General features: G+C 41.3%; 1 protein-coding gene across 1 annotated transcript in view; it reads left to right on the forward strand.

Annotated features, from left to right (window-relative positions):
• Positions 1-14,399, forward strand: part of si:dkey-97m3.1 (fatty acyl-CoA reductase 1) — a 67,146-nt gene that overhangs the window by 37,462 nt on the left and 15,285 nt on the right. Inside the window, exons 3-4 of the mRNA XM_042511044.1 lie at positions 5,716-5,891; positions 13,608-13,787. Of these exons, the coding sequence (XP_042366978.1) occupies positions 5,716-5,891; positions 13,608-13,787 (356 nt within the window). The remainder of the gene's footprint in view (positions 1-5,715; positions 5,892-13,607; positions 13,788-14,399) is intronic.

Below are 14,399 nucleotides of genomic sequence, written 5' to 3' on the forward strand. Positions count from 1 at the left end.
AAAAAAAGGTGTATATACGTAAAATAGTGGATAATAGTTGTATTGACAATAAATATAAAAATAGTTTTCTGAACTTTTTTTTCCTATTTTTAACTCAAATATTTTTTCTCTTTCTTTAAAAACGAATTTTCAGGTCATTTTCTTGTCGAATTATCCAAATATTTCACAATATGTGGGCAATTTCTTACCAATTTGCTCAGTGTCCTTTCAGCCATGTTTTCAAAAGAAATCAAATCTATTTGCTCAGGTTTCAAAGGTTTAAATGCTGAAAACTGATGATGTTCCAGGTTGTAAAGGGTTAAGTATTATTCGCTCATCAAAATTGCTGCAGTTTGATTCAAGAGTCTGCAGATGTGACCTCCAGCCTGTAAAGGAGTCATGCTAAACCTCTAATAGTGTGAAGAGCCATTAGCACTGCGTCATGCTGTCCCATTCTTACCCCCCTCAGACACGAAGACCGTCTCCAGAAGACAGCAACTTTTAGGACAATACAGAAAATCAAAACACTCTTCACAACTCTTTTCTTGTTCTTTCTCTCTCCGTCGTCCGTTCGCTGCAGGGGAGAGGTCTGCGTGAAGGGGGCCGTGAACAGAGTGCAGCCCAGTTAAAGGGCAGTTAGCGAGCAGAGAGGCTGTTTGAATGGCATCTCGGGTTGCCGGGCTGAAAGGAAAGTGCCATTAGTGTTGGGTTTCTGTGAAAGTCCACAGAGCGGCTGCTTCAAGGGCTCTTGATGGAAGATTTATTGCCCTCAGGGTCTTAAAAAATGTCAGTGTTCAGTGCAGAGAAAGGACAAAAAGTGGCTGCATGTACGAGCCACCTCTTCAAGTTAAACAGCGGAAAGCCATGGACAGGCTGACTTTACAGACGACCTTTACCTGCGCTCGTTCATGGCCGTGATAGCCCACAACATGCACTACTAAAGCACTTGTGGTTGCACTGCGGTGATGTTTGTCCCCTCAGAGAGTCGAGGAAATGCGAACTGGTGGACTATTGTGTTCCGGTACAAGGCAGTTTGCTCAGTGATCCCAGTGGGTCGGAGAAGGGTGTGATGGTAAATGCGAGCGATGGAAGGCTGGCACAAGAAAAGAGCCCCATACAAAACAATCCCACAATGCCATTCTCTGCCTGCGCCTGTAACAAAGAGCGCTCTGAAGCCCACATTCTGCGGCCTCATTCACCCTCCTGACCCCGATGCACTTTCTATCTTCTGGCTCTTTCTATAGTTTGACTTTGGCTTCATAAATATCTATTTTAGCTGTGAGTGCACAGCTGATACTCATGATACTGTTTCAGTTTGGTGAGTGAGAGTGTGCACTAAAAAATGTGTTTAATGGTACAATCGTTGAGTTGTCTCTTTTTTTCTTTTGCCACTTTACCCCAGAAACACTAATGGCTCTGTGCAGCATCAGTTTCGCGGTGCCAGCAGAGGGCACTTGAATTCATTTGCATCTTAATTCCTCCAGCCGTTGTTGTGTGCACCAACTACCACCAGGTGGCATCTGTGAAAGTGGAGCTCAGGTGTAAAAGCAAACGTGGTTTGTCACACAAAACATTGCAAAGAAGAGAGCAAGATTTGAAAAAGTAATGTCTCTCGTTCTTTTACTTTAGCAGTCTTTCTTTCGCTCATTAATATGACCAGAACTTCTTAGCGCTGTGCCAGTACGTTTACTGGTGTGTGCGCAGGCATCCGTTTTAGAGACACTGGTGAAGAAAATTAAGTTGTTTGAGTTTGGGGAGAAAAATTTGTTTAAAAAATACGGATGTTAAGGTCCATACATAACACTTTTTTTTTTATTTTATTTTTTAAAACCGTATTAATCGCTGGCTAAGAGGCTGTACTGGTCTGAGTTTTAAAGGTAGAGTGATGATATTGATGTTATGTGAAACCATAAATGACATGCTAGCTTCTCAGGAGGTGAAGTAGTATCCCAAAGTCAAGCTATATTTTGGCGATGGAAAAACGACGTGGTCATTTCACAGGGGTCCCTCTCAAATAATCCCTGGGTACCCATGAGTCTCCCCTTCACTAATGTCCACTTTGTGATAGTCTGGTAGTTTCATGCGTTTTTTTTCACTGTCATTTGTTTCCTAATCAAGACAATGTGGTACGAATTGCTTTACTTCAGCAGAATGGACTTCAAAACTGTTTTATAATGCAATATAATGGATTTGAAAACACTTGAAAAATGCAATTAATCAAGATTTTTTATGTTTGACAGCTCTGCGAAAGACTTATTTATACACCATTTACGTACAAACATAGATATATCAGTTTCAAACGTCTCTGCCTTCATATTTTTATGTGTCCTTTATGATGACACAGATACAGTTGTCTCCTACGGTTGTGTCTCGCTTGAACTACGCCACACTGCCCCCTCGCTCTCCGGGTGAACTGCTCCGTTTTGTTTTGTACCTGTAAATTTCAAGAAAACGTGCACAAAAACAGACAAAATAAAGTACGGACAGGAGGCTCTATCTGTATATATAACTAACGCTGAGCGTAAATGGATCCTTTTGACACAAAAGAAGACGTCGTATCGTGGTTAAGAGTTCCTCTTCAGTCAAACCAGCTCTTCCTGTTGCAGTGTTGAGGAGGTTCTTGTTCTGATGTTAAATTACTGAAGTGGTTTTTATCTCAGATTTTGTGTGGCATTGAAGATTTTCTTCTTTAAAAAAGCAGCACGTGTAAAGGTGAGACTGATGCGCATCAACCTGGCTGATCCCCAAAAGCCCTGACTGACTCTCTTTGATTTTGACTTTTGATTCTCTACAAGTTGCTACAATGAACTCTTTTACCGGCTGCCTCCCTGACAGATACGGCATGTGATAGAGCACATGAACATCAGAGCTATTAGAAGAGTTCATGTCAGTTTAAGACACCCGCGTCATACAACCCATGTGGGTGACGGGCCGCCGCCAAAAATGTGGGTGGTTTTGTTATTGTTGCCAAGCTACACACCCTCATTAGGAAGTTAAACTGAGGTCATTGCATGACATCAGCAGCTCCGTGAGTCATGCAGTAAAGAGAGAGCAGTTTGTGGAGTGACTGATTTTTGGAAAGATTTTTTTTTTATGAGAAAGCTGCACACTGAATCTCCTCCACCGCTGAATGTAGGTCTGTGTTACTGCCAGCTGTTGGCCTCAAGCAGACGGAGGGAAAACACTGTTATTTTTTGCATTACATAATGATAGCAGCGCTGCACTGTCATGCAGAAAATACCGCATGCATCCCCCTCCTCCTGTTCTGGGTCATGACATTACATACTGTACATGTAGTGTTGTGCCTAATATGGGCTGCGTGTGTTTGGCGAGCAGCGTCACGATGCAGGAGATTGATGGGGATACAGAACATGAATATAAACAGCTGTTTGAAGCTGTTTAATTCAACATCTGCTCCGTGCACTCGGACAGCTGACACACACACGCACACACACACAGCTGCAATTTCATGACAGAGCGCACACAAACTTTGATGCCAATCCCCTCACTTCCCCTCTCATTCACCCTCTTTTTCTTCTGCGCGTAAAACGTCTCTGTGCACAGGATGTCAGCCATGATGACAACACGACTCCTGATTGGAACTGCACAAAGAAACACACGACGCAACATGACATCTGACTGACTTTCTCCGCTTCCTTTGGTTTGTGTCCCCAAGTTTAACACAGTGGTGAAGTCCTGCAGAGTGCTTAACCCTTTGAAACCTGGAACGACATCAGTCAGACGTCTGGTTTGATTTCTTTTGAAAACACGGCTGAGACGGCAACAGGCAACTTTACAAGACATGTCCCAGTAATCACAAGAAAACAGGAAAAGGTGAAGAAAGTTAACTGAAAATTAGTTTTAAAAAAGAAGGCAGGGTGCCTGGTGGCTCAGTGGATAGAGCGGCGCCCCATGTACAGAGGCTCCGTCCTCGCCATGGCGGCCGCGGGTTCAAATCTGTCCTTGGCCCTTTGCTGCACGTCTCTTTACTCCTTTCACACTCACACTGTCCTGTTGATTAAAGGCAATAGAAGCCCAAAAAAGAAGCCCAAAATAATAATAATAATTGTTATTATTATTGTTATTATACACTGTCCTATCGCTATATATTTATTTATTATTTATTTGTTATTTGTATTATTAGTTTGGGTTTTTTTGTTTTGTTTTCATCTTTTTTAAATCTTTTTTCTTTATTTTTTTGGCAAAATTTTAGATAATTGTCTTGTAACTGTAACCCTAACTGTTTATGACAGAAATCGTGCCAAAGGGTTAATGCTCTGCAAGGTGCACCAGCCAGCGAGGGTCTGCGTGAGACACGAGTTGGTAAATCTCGATGACTTCTTCCTCTCTCTATGTTGGTATGTCGTCTGCAGCCCTCAGTGAGCAAACAGCAGTGGACACAGGTGGAATAATATCACACAAACGGGGCTTTGTGTGGGGTTACATGTGGTGCGTCGTGCAGAATTTGTAGTGTGGAGGAGCAAATGTTCAGTCTCTTTGTCTGGTGTGCTCAGCACTGATAGCGTGATGAATACAGCAGGGAGTGCATAGCTTTTCTTGGGCATTCATCAGGGAGCACGCCTTTGACTCATGGCTTTTACAAATAAAACTTGTTGGTCCACAGTGGCGACACTTTCTGTGTGCTTCATGTGTGACCCAACCCTTCTGTCACGCCTGCAGCCTTAGGAGCAAAATACTGCCACAGGGACAATATCTTTTGAGGCAAAATGAATAATCTAAAACCCAAAGAAAAACTGTGATTAATGGGTCATTTATTTACTTATTGCCTCAACTATAAAGCCATACAACAAATGCTTTTCTTACCTCACCCTCAAAATGATCATCTGTGTATCAGTTACTCAGCTCATGTTGAGCTGAAATGGTGAAGAAAACCTTTTCTCGATGGTAAACAAAGAGGCCAAAAAAACTGTTTGATGCATTGAAGTCCAGATTTAACAACGGCAAATTATGTCAAAAAATTTGTTTACAACCTCTCACACAACTCGTGCAGTATAATCCAAGTCTCGTTGATCCAGTTGACATTGAAAGTACTTCCCAAACATACAGTCCTGTCCAACAGGGAAATGAACTAAAAGTGAAACTTATACATGTTCTCTTTAAAGCCAGACTCCATTGACAAAAACGATATTTTACTTCGCTGAACACAGTGTTGTTATAGATGGATAGGTTGGAGCTGGGATAATCATTTTCTAACAATGTAAATCTTGCCCATATATTGGGCTGTAACAACTGTTTTTAATAAAAAATAATGATTTTTAATCCCTTCATTTGCTTTTCTGTAGTTTCAGAACATTTTGTGGTCCTTGTCTGGGAAACCATGGCTCACTGTTGACCCCTGACGTGTCTTATTACATCCGTGTTCATTGCTTTCATGACATAAACCGGGAGAAGACACTTGAGATCAGAAACAAATCTTGTAGCGAAACTTTCCTGGGACACGTGGGTGATTTCTGCTGGAGGAGTATTATGCAAAGCAACACATTTGCGCTCTCTGCTGACTTGAGATCATTTGCATTCCTTGTCAGGCGTTTTTAGTGTTTAGCTGTCGACGCTTGAGTCAGCTTTTATAGCTGATCTGCCCTCCAGCTCTTGTGCAGTATAGAAATAATTATAAGTGGCATTTAAGTCGCTCTATTTATTGTCCTGCGTTATTTGAACGCTTCTGATGTTGGCGTGTAAACTGAGCTCTCCTTTTGTGTGTTTTCTGTCTGGCAGCTTTTTGACCGAGTGCGAGAGGACAACCCCAACTTCCACCAGAAGATCATCCCCATCAGCAGCGAGCTGATGCAGCCCGGCCTCGCCATCAGCCCGGAGGATGTTGAGAAGCTCTCCGCCTGCATCAACATCGTCTTCCACTGCGCTGCCACCATCCGCTTCGACGAGCCGCTCAAGTAAGGATCACGTCCCCTGATTGAATGCATCAAAGGAATACTTCACCCCCTGATGATAATTTGTATTTCAGTTAGTCACCCTGTATTATGCCGAATATGTGAAGAAAAGTTTTTCAGCTGGCATGCTTTCAGTGGATGAAGAATACAAAAACAGAGAAGAGTCTTGATGAATTGAGGTCATAGAGGTCCACATTAAAAAAAACTAAGAAAACTACGTTTACAGACTCTTTTTTATCCAGTCGTATATTCAGTACTTCCTAAACAGACAGACTGAGAGTGAAGCTTTTTAATGCCAGACTCCATGGACAAAAACAGTCATTTTACTTCGCTGGACACAGAAGCTGCTGGTCTACCACCACTCAGTTAATTTGTTTAATTGTGTTATTATATGACTTTGGTGTTTTAAAGGGTTAGTTTGGATTCATGGAAGTCACACAGTAACACAAACTAACTAACTGATTTGGGTAGTGGTAGATCAGCAGCTCCTGTGTGTTCAGCAATGTAAAATTACTTGTTTTGTAAATGGAGTCTGGCTTCAGAGAGAGCATAGATAAGTTTCACTTTTATTTAAAAAAATAGGCGTGTGTTTGCTGAGTGTACGACTGGATAAAAAATGATATTAAACGAGTTGTGTGAGTGTTTGTAAACAGACGTTTTGGTAGTTTTGCTGTTGTTAATCGTGGACCCCTATGACTTCAATTCATGAAGATGAACAGATTCCTCTGTTTTTGGATTCTTAGTACGCCTCGGAGGCAAGCAAAAAAAAAAACTTAAAAAAAAAGTTAAATAATTAATATTTAAATGGTCAATTTGTAAGTGAAGTATTCCTTTAACACAAAATATACTCTATTCACCTACTGATTATTCTCTGCTTTCTGCTGCTTTTTTAGCTAAAGATATTTAAAAAACACCTTTGATTGCAAACTCTGCCACTTGCCGCTTTTTGGGGATTCCTCAGCCAGAGGTCATGAACCAAAAGACATACACAACATCTCGTTACTGTTGGGTAAATGTTCCCTGTGTAGCAGGAACTTCCTGTAGTGAGACGTCGCTTTAGAGGATTTGCAGTTCACTGAACAGGCTGCACCGTTATTTGATTTAAAGCAAAGAGGAAGTAGTGGCGAGGGTGTGGAGAAATCAGCCGTTTGTAAAACTATAAAGTCACCAGCAGTGCAGCGTGACAGCCGGGCAAACAATAGATGGTTCCTCCTTTATTCAGAAAACAACGGTGTGCACTAAAAGCTTCAACCCAACCAGACTTTTGAAGATAATAATGTAGGGGTTTTAATCTCCCAGGTAAAAACAGTGCCACAATCATAGTAAGTGTTGTATTTTAGAATAATTTTAGATAATATGTAATATGTTTTTTATGAACATTTCTTTTCAGCCTGAACCCACTGATGACTTCCAGCTTGTTATATATAACAGTGTGGACGCTGTGTCACTACTCATCTGCTGCAGCCTCGGGCTCCGGCGCTGTTACTGGTTCCTGCTGGGGGCAGTGCATTATATATAATGGTGACCCAGTTATTTTTCTTCTGTGGGTGAAGTGCTGGTGCTCTGCTACAGCTGATCAGTCATCTAAGTTTTTGTCATATAACCAGCGTCACTCCGTCCTGTTAGGCATTAAACCAGGCTCGAACTGGCCGCTCTGTTATTTCTGGCAAATGCCAGATGCAGCAGGCAGCTCGGCAGAAGCGTCACAGCCATGACGCTGCCAGTGTGATCACCACGAGCGTGAAACACGCTGCAGTTCGGCGAGGCTGCCATTTGGCGAGGCTGCCGTCACACACTGCTTATGCAGCCAGTGTGTTTCTGGCGTAAGGCAGGTGCAGCGGTAGCAGCCGTGTTCGCCTCCCCCCACAGCCTCAAGTGGATCGGCCCATCATTTAATGTTATGTCCAGGGCTGAATTTTGTTCCCAGGCCGACCCCGTCCTCCATAAACACGTAAAATCCAGTTTGTTTCCCTCTCAGACTTCAGAGAGGCTGCTGGTCTGTTTCTGCTCTCGCCACGGCTACAGCAGACGATTTAAAAACATCCCTGGCCTTTAACTTTAATATGCGTCTGTAGAAGTATTTGTGTCAAACACGACACAGCTCAGACTACGCTGTCGGTGGTGAGCGCCGGTCTGGGGTCAGCGCATCAGAGCACCACGCTGACAGTAAGCTGACAGACAGCAGGAAAGCCGTCTGTTTACACTGTCTACAAGCTTAAGACTATATTCAAATATACAAACACGTATTAACGTCGTCTCGCAGTGTAAATATCCAGGCGTCGATGCAGGGTGTGATTACATAAAGATCAGTCGCATATCATTATTATTCTCCAGAATGACGCACCCAGCAGTACATAGTCGACTTTACAACAACACTTAGACTTGAAAGGGGACCTGTTTTTGTTCCTGTTTTCTGTCATTTACATAATGCGACAACATGGGATGTTTATATTAAACTTTGCCAAAGTTTCAAATAATCAGGTCTTCAATAATCATGCTTTATACTTTTCTGAAAACTCCTTTTGCAACATTTTTTTTCGGACACATTTCTTTATATGGTCATCTGCTCCAGGCACGCTACTGTTAGTGTTTACACTATTAAACCTACACTGCTACATGTAGCTACATGCAAACATCAGGGAAACATGTAATCTTGGTTGCTGATGTTGTTAATTTCTCCCAGATTTTGGGTCATTTTCCTGCTTGAACTTGTCTAGTTGTGTTTCGTAGCTTTAATGGTGATTTTTCATGGTCGAAAGTGCCACTATGCTCTGCAGGTACACAGCTACATGTAGCCACATGCTAACATTAGGGAAACACATAATCTTGGTTGCTGCTGTTGTTAATTTCTCCCTGATTTCAGGTGATATTTCAACATGTCCATTTGTGGAAATTTGGGTTTAGAGGCTTTTATTGGTTGTGTTTTATGGTAGAAAGTACTGCTATTAAGTTATTATTCTCCATTGCAGTCATTCCCCAGCTGCAATGAAGGTGCAGAGATGCAGAGTAAGACCAAATATGCTGACTAATCAGAGCAGACTGGCCTTAAAGAAACAGCTGCTTTCATCAGAGGGTGAATACTAGTATTGGGCAGACCTTTTCTTTTGATAGTATTGGTTCCTTCGAGTTGACACATGTAAATGTATCGAACCTTTTGAGTTTTGATATTTTTCCTCGAGTTTCTCCGTGATGCTCCATTATAGCACATGCATGTCTGACTGCCCCACAAAACTTCTCCTCATTACAGTTATGTATAAATTTACATTAATAAAGATAAAATATTTATTTTAATGCAATGATTCAGCATCTCACATGTATGTAGGTAGGCTTTGTAAACTCAAAACGACTTTACAGCAATGTCACCAAATATCTCTTGTTCTTTTAGTGGCACCCCAGTTACAAAATTGCATTTCATAGTATAGCAAAAGACTGACTTGCCTTTATTTTTCTGCTTTACTCCCACTCCTCATGCCTAAACGTAACCAACCCAACCAACAAAGACTACGAGTACTCGCCACTCATCGGGGGAGTAGGACAGGTCCTTTGTCATCTGAGGGGAGCAAATTCACATCATGCTTACCTTTGTAGCCTTGTGCTGCAAATTGTGGTATTAAAATAATCTAAAAAAATGAGTTCCCGATAACATTTCATGGTTCACCTGATGTGTTTCCCTTGCACTTTTATTATCAAAGTGTTGTTTCAACTCCTTGAGCATTAAAATACAACACATCTTCTCTGTTGTGTCCATGTTGTTTCCACTTTGTGACCAAAAGTTCGTAAACCTGCTGAAGTTGGAAGAACGACTGTCTGAGCAGCATGTGATCACACCCGTAGTTTGGCATGCGGATATCTCAGTAGTGACCTTCGTTAACAGCGAGTGGGCAAATGGGAAAAGTCGCTGATTCATGAGCAGTCGAATGCTCGACAGGCTGATCTGCTACATACATTTTCAAGAGTCGTTTTAAAGGAATAGTTCCTTCATTTTTGCCCATCATTGGTAAACACGGGTGATCAAGCGCAGACAGAATGAGGAAAATAAAGTGTTTTTCAGCACTTCAGCATGTAAACATGTTCTAGCAGGAAACCAAAATACAAGTATGAACCTCAAAATGAGTATAAGTCCTCTTTAATGAAGGGAGATTACATTTTCAGAAGATAAATACAAATATGATGGCAATGTTGCTCTAAAAAATGGCAGTTGAATTATTTTCCCTTATAGTTTAGCTCTAGTACGCGTATATGTGGAGGTAGATTCCTCATGTTTAATGCTGTTGTAGTCGTGGCAACGATCAGGTTTGAGTGACGGTTTGAGAGTAAAGCTGCTGCACTGCACTCTTCCTCGCAGCTTTATATTGATCTGTTACTGCTTTCACGTCTCTCTCTGCTCTGTCCGTCTCTCCTCTCTGTTGCTTCACCTTCCATCTTTCTCCCTGAGCGGCCTTCGCCTTCTTTTCGCTCCTCTTTATCCAGCTTTCACTGCCATGTTCACTCTTTCTCTCTCATCCCTCCCACATCCGTCATCTCTCGGCGTCATTACTCATGTGTAGCGGCCTTGTAAGCGGCGGCGGGGCATAAATCAGACGACTCTGTTAAAGGTTTCAGTCGGGGGCTGACACCTCAGCTGGTCTTCATCTGCAGGTCTTTATCTGCACTTAAAGGGTAACTCCTGTTTATAAAACATGGATGTTATTTTGGTAGCTTTGGAAATCATTTCATAAACAATAACTTTGTACTGACTGAGACAAGAAACACTACCGGTGGGAACGTATTGGGAGGAGAAGCAAAGGCGAACAGTAAAATTGGGGATTATTGTTTTATAGTGCTGGGAAAGTGCTGACAAAAATTAATTTGAGGCTGTTTCGGACAGTTTAATCGTTCAATCGAGTTTTTTCAGTTATAACTGTTTTGGAAAATACCTGAACCTGATAATATAATACATAGATGAATATTACTGTATTCAAATTTATAAAATATAAATGTTTAGTTTTGAATCTGGACCCTATTTTTCCAAGATTTTTTGTCTGAATGACTAATGGAGAAAAAACACCAGAACACTTAATCCATGCCTCACAAGTTTTAATGAAGACAACGTTTTGATCATACATGGGTCTTTAAATAGGTATATCTCTATCGGGATCGTTCCCATAATGTTGTCAGACTCTGATGATAAAAATCTGATCCTGTCAGTAGCAAAAACGAACATTTAAAGTGTACGTAAATTGACAGTGCACCATTGCCCCAAGTGGTTACATTGCAGCCTGTTTCATTGCTGTGCGCTGCATTCCTCTTGTTCAATACTGGACCAACATAAGAATATAAAAAAATAGGATCCATGTTGAATAATACAGAAGATACCCGTTAAACTGCCTTAAACGTTGAAAAAAGACTTACAAGAACCCCCTAAAGACTCACTTTTATCTTGTAATATTTTTATTTTTATTATTTTTTTATTAAGGCCTATTAAGGGGAGACTCTACAGTATTATACAAGAAAATGGCAAAGATTGAAAATGTCTGCAAAAACGTTTATTTTTTATTATTTAACATTTTTTACAACTTGTCTGACTTTATTGTAGAAATGTTCCCAGATTTCAGTAATTGATCTGCAGAGAACCGTTTGATTATAAAAAAGATGTCCAAAACTACAAAAATGAGACCCAGAGTATGATAAAGCTGCAATAAAACGATCCTCTGAGGTGCTGTCTTGTAGTTGAGATCAGAGCTTCACAGCTCTCAAGTTGTTGCATCCGAATCATAACAGCAGAAACAGATGGGTGATGAGTCAGATGCAGAAAGGGGGCACAACCCATCTTTTGCTGCCGGCGTGACGCCCTGCATGTGATCCCAGAAGCTGGTGGGAAGACGGCGTACCCACGCACGCAGCTCGTCCTCTAATAACCACCAACACCACCGGACCTATTACTGTCACCGCTCTGCTTGTATTTATCTGTGCTGCTGCTAACAAGCTGGCACCACCTGAACACTTGTGATTCATGCCAGTGGACTCGTCGCCCACCACACACACTCAATCTTCCCGTCGTGCACACACACACACCTTCTGAGCACCGCCCACGCAGAGCTGGAGGAGCGCTCGATCTCGCAGTGTCTCTTTAAACTGACCTGCAGTTTTTCTTACTGTCGCCTCGGGCAGAAAATGGACTCTGTATGTTGCACTTCCACTCCAGAGCTGACACAGATCCACTGCTGGCTGCAGGAGGCTTACACACTGATGCAGAGAACCCAACGGGAGGTTAGAGCTGCAACATTCAAGATAAAACCAGAGACACAGTTTATTTTCTCTCATTTTTTAAATATCCGTGCCTCTGTAATCCAATAGTAACCCTTTGAAAGCTGTGTTGACATCAGTTTTCTTGTGTTGCGTTCAGATGCCTTTCATAAGCATTCAACCCTTGAAAACCAAGCAAATTGGTTTGATTTATTTAAAAAATGTGGAAAAAAGGCAAAGAACAACTTGGCAAGAAATTTTCTACAAACTGCAAGAAATTGGTAAAAGCTTACAAGAAAAATAACTTGAGAAAGAAGATGGAAAGAGAAAAAAATATTAGAAAATTATTAATGTAAAAGGTAATATATAATTATTTCATGATTTATTTAAAATTATGTTAACAAAATCTCTTTTTTTTAAATATTTGAGGCTGTTTTCAAGGTTATTTTCTTTTATTTGTTTATGTTCTTTTTAAACTATTTTAATATATTATTGTTTAGGTTAATTTATTTCTCTCTAATTTCTTGCCAACGTTTTATTTCAATATTTTCTCTCATTTGTAGACTTTTGCTTGAGTGAAAAAAAATCTACAGGTTATTTAATAACATGACTATTAGCTGCAGCTCTGTTCTGACTCACTTTTCTCTTTGTCTGATCTCTCCATCATAAAAATCTTTTTTTTTGTTTCTATATCTGCCCCCTCAGTCTGCATATGCACACCTCATCTCACAGTTTAATGCAGCTCTGTCATTTATTGATGCAATTTATGGAGAAATTAGGAACGCTTGGTTCGATGCACTGGATCTCCTCACTGAGGAGCAGAATTGTCAAGTCAGCTACGTGCATAAGTCAAAATCGTCTTAATGATATAAATGACATACAACAGCTTCTTTCCCGCGGGAGAAAAAAAATGTAGAAATCTCAAGAAGAGCGTCAGCTCTCTCCTCAAAGACAAACATGTAGTAAAAGTTTTTATGGTGCTGTGAAGTGAAATCTGTTAATGGAGCAGCCCACCCGGCATGCACTCGTTGGTGTCGAGTGTTTTTCTGAGTGCTGATGTCTGGATGAGTGGAAGTATGAGCTGAAAGCTGCGTTCAGTGAAAATAATGATGAGACTAACACATTTATGAGGAGAGCAGATGTTTCCCCCCTCTGGTTCTGTCTCATCCGCTCTCCTCTCCCTCCTGTTTGGATTTTCGCGTCTCACCATCATGTCGTTCTGCTCCGGCTTATAATCTTGTTCTGCGGATTCCTACAAGTCTGCAAATTCTCATTTGTATGGTAAACACTCAGCAGTCAGCAAACACAAACGTTGTTGCGTGCAAACGCTCAAACGCAGATACTATTAGCAGTGTGGCATACGCACACACACACACTCAAAGCCTTTTCCCTGACACACACATTTAATCTTCAGCACACAGAAACCATTGACTCCCACACACCCTTTCCTCCCACGTACGATTTGACAGCGTGTATCTCTCTCCTCTCCTGCAGACACGCCCTGCAGCTGAATGTGATCGCCACACAGCAGCTCCTCAGCCTGGCCCAGCAGATGCACCACCTCGAGGCCTTCGTTCACATCTCCACCGCCTATGCAAACTGCAACCGCAAGCACATCGACGAGGTCATCTACCCGCCACCGGTCGAGCCTCGGAAGCTCATCGAGTCTCTCGAGTGAGTGAAAGAACGGCTGTTTTTTGTGCTCAGAGGACGTGGAATCAATTCCGTCTCAGTCTGATTCATATCATTCGGGATATGATGAACACGCACAGTTTCTGAAGCCTAATAATAAACTTTAAAAGAGTTCACCAGACGTGCTGTCTGACACACCTGGAAAGCAAAGTTGTTTCCACTCTTTCCCAGTGCTGATACTAAAATAATATTTGCTTCTTCGTCTTGGGAATATAAACATGTTCTCTCAACAAAACTGTTTTTCATCTACTAAAAGAAGCCATCAGTGTTTCCTGATGTCCTAATAAGGTCAGGAAATATTTGATTTAAAAGATAACTTAACGAGACCAAACTATTCTTGATATTTTCAGGTTTTGATAATCAGTCCTGATTCCTGAATCAATGCCAGAAACGGTATATTTGTTAGTTTATAATATCTTACTTTGAAAGGCAGAGTATACATGTGTCTTAAACATCAACGACTTGTATTAGCATTTATTTTTCAGATTTTTAAGTGATGAATTGCTTTCAGTGTCTTTTGAGTGTCTTGTGTGGACAGTCTGATGCACCAGATGATAAACTGAGACTGGTACTTCAGTTAAAGCTGATACTACT

Source organism: Plectropomus leopardus, chromosome 22 (genome assembly GCF_008729295.1).
Source record: "Plectropomus leopardus isolate mb chromosome 22, YSFRI_Pleo_2.0, whole genome shotgun sequence".
Taxonomy (NCBI): Eukaryota; Metazoa; Chordata; class Actinopteri; order Perciformes; family Serranidae; genus Plectropomus; species Plectropomus leopardus.